Genomic DNA, 2,500 nt, shown 5'->3' with positions numbered 1-2,500 from the left:
GCTTTCACCTGGATTCACCTGGTCAGTGTATGTAATGGAAATAGCATGTTTTGTACACTCAGTGTATATCACAGCATACATAATCCTGTTATATTATCCATGAAAAGAAGGGTAGTGCGGGTGGTGCAATAATAATGCACATCACATCCTGATGCGTACATCATCCCCACCCTCATGTGCCACTGCAGATCTTAATATAGCCCTCGGCTGGCTGGGAGATAAAACACGTCACTGTCGATGCCTCCACATAGTATTACAACTGTACTTCACATCATAGTGTGCGTCTGAAATGACACCATATTCCCTGTACAGTGAAACACACGCTGATGTGGCTATAGTAGGCTTACATATTGTATAATGATTTCAACCCATCCTTCATGGTAGTAAGGCCTACTGATAAATGGAGACACCCTAAAGAGATCTAAAGAACGGAATAGAACATAGGTCCTAAAGACTGCATGTGTCAATGAACAGTGAATTAGTTGGTCATGATGAATGATGATTCAGGGTTGTTACACAATTTAGACCCCTTGAGCAAAACAAATGCTATTCGTATATTACATAACGCACATTAAACCTCATGTAACTGTCAATTAAGGTTATGAGAGGAAGTGAATAAGAATTATGTCACAATCCACCGGATACAGGAGTGTGTGTGTGTGTGTGTGTGTGTGTGTGTGTGTGTACTAGTCCCAATAGTGACACATAACTCTAGTTGTGCCTGTCAGTGGCTCCACTTACTCTCATAATAACCATTTGAGCCTGAGGAGTATTGCCTAATGCGGTCCTGGACCAGATATTGGGAAATATCTGAGTGTGTCTGTGTTATTTATCAGCTCACTGTATTTTCCCATGATAAATGAGACATGCGTGTGTGTGCAAGCTTTTCAGCTCTACTATTAGGTGAGAGATCAATAGAAAACCAGATCAACAACTGAATACATTTTCAGAATGTTTATTACAACTCTGATATAGATATATATAAACATGGCTTATTTTCACAGTTCATACATCATTTCATGTAGGCTACTTCTCTGTAGTTATTATCACATTTGCATTGTCAGTGCAATTTATTGAACAGGTGAGACTGGTGTCACTACAAAACACTGTTTATATGCTACATATACCATTTGACAATGTGACACTGTACGTTGAGCACCATTTCAGTTCAGCCCTACAGCCTTATGTTCATTACCCCAACAACAGTATGTAGGGTATCCAGTTAGTCTCTCTCTGGCACAATCCCATTCATAGTCATTGATCAAAGTCTAGGGTGAATGTGTGCCCCCCCTGTTGTTTTTATAGTTTTACCCAGCAGAGTGGGTTATTTCCTGGTGTGTTGACCATTGAAACGTCAACTTTAAACATCTGTTATCAGTCTCGTACTTTATGAGTCATCCCAGCTATGTGTCAGGAACTAACTGCCCTGGAACTTTTCCACTGAAACACTTTTTTTGTCTCTGAGTTTCACCACTTCCTCAAACTTTCCAAACACAGTCACTGAGATCTGGTCGAGTCTGGTCTCGTTGTAGTTTGTGAGTTGCTCTCTCTCTCTGTTTCTTCTTTCTCTTGTTCTCGACGAGCCCCGGCTGAGTCCCAGTTCTAGGGTGTAGCCTAACCTGGTCGCAATGAGGCCGGAGACATCGCACCCTGGCCCCGGTAATCCCATTGTCCCGCGGGCTCGCCAATGTAGGTCAACTTCCTCCTGACCCGTCCCGTCCTTTAAACCGGGATTTAAACCGGCCTCTCCCACGGTTACCGGAGGTTAAGATCAGTTAGATCATAGCCTACCAACAACAAAGCTCCATTCAGAGCCGTTCCCACAGTTCAGAATGCGGCGATGGCCCGGTTTGAGTTTAGGGACAGGGTGGTGAGAGCGTCCCCGGCGCGGCAGCAGTTCCTTCGGCCGGTTCTAAGCACCCTCTCCTCCCCCAGTTCCAGTGAAAGTCTCGCCCTCTTGCTGGGGAGGAAGTCGGGCGCGACGGACGCCTTCCCCCGGCGTTTCCTGGAATGCCTGTCGGGGCTCACAGGGCTCTGGTTCTCTTTGTCCTCCACCGTCTCCTTTCCACTACATTTTCCGGGCTTGCATGCGCCCTGAGCGGCCTCAGAGTCACTAGACATGGGCTCCTGGATGGTTGGGGACTCAGGCTCTGGCTCGACCTGGGTCACCTCCACCTCGACTTGTTCCCCGCTGGCAGTAGTATCCATCGCATCCTCCTCTGGTGTGACCGGGACCAGGTGTGCGGTTCCCAGCTCCTCTCTCTCCTTGGCCAGGCAGGCGGAGTGGTACAGGTCCCGGGCAGAGCGCATGACAACGGAGAGCAGAAGGCTCCGGTGTAGCCTCATACCTCCTCGCTGTGCTCGGGAGGCGTACAGTTTGCTAATGGACACTGCCATGATCCGTTTGGCTTCAGCGCTCACGTCCATAGTTCCTCTTCTTGGTATTTACTCGTAAATTACGCACGGTTCGGTTGAAAGTTGGAACAAAAACTTAAAGCGT

At 47.2% G+C, this 2,500-nt stretch overlaps 1 protein-coding gene across 1 annotated transcript in view; it reads right to left on the bottom strand.

Moving 5' to 3' along the window:
• Window positions 1-939: 939 nt before the first annotated feature.
• The window catches only part of LOC311123877 (immediate early response gene 2 protein-like), a 1,684-nt gene continuing 123 nt past the window's right edge, over window positions 940-2,500 (bottom strand). Inside the window, exon 1 of the mRNA XM_084198097.1 lies at window positions 940-2,500. This exon is cut by the window's right edge and continues 123 nt beyond it. Within this exon, the coding sequence (XP_084054223.1) occupies window positions 1,828-2,427 (600 nt within the window). The 5' untranslated portion in view covers window positions 2,428-2,500 and the 3' untranslated portion in view covers window positions 940-1,827.

This window comes from Coregonus lavaretus, assembly GCF_964263955.1.
Source record: "Coregonus lavaretus genome assembly, contig: HAP1_SCAFFOLD_1797, whole genome shotgun sequence".
Classification (NCBI taxonomy): Eukaryota; Metazoa; Chordata; class Actinopteri; order Salmoniformes; family Salmonidae; genus Coregonus; species Coregonus lavaretus.
Note: the sequence above shows the minus strand (reverse complement) of the source record. Positions and strands in the feature narration are given on the sequence as shown.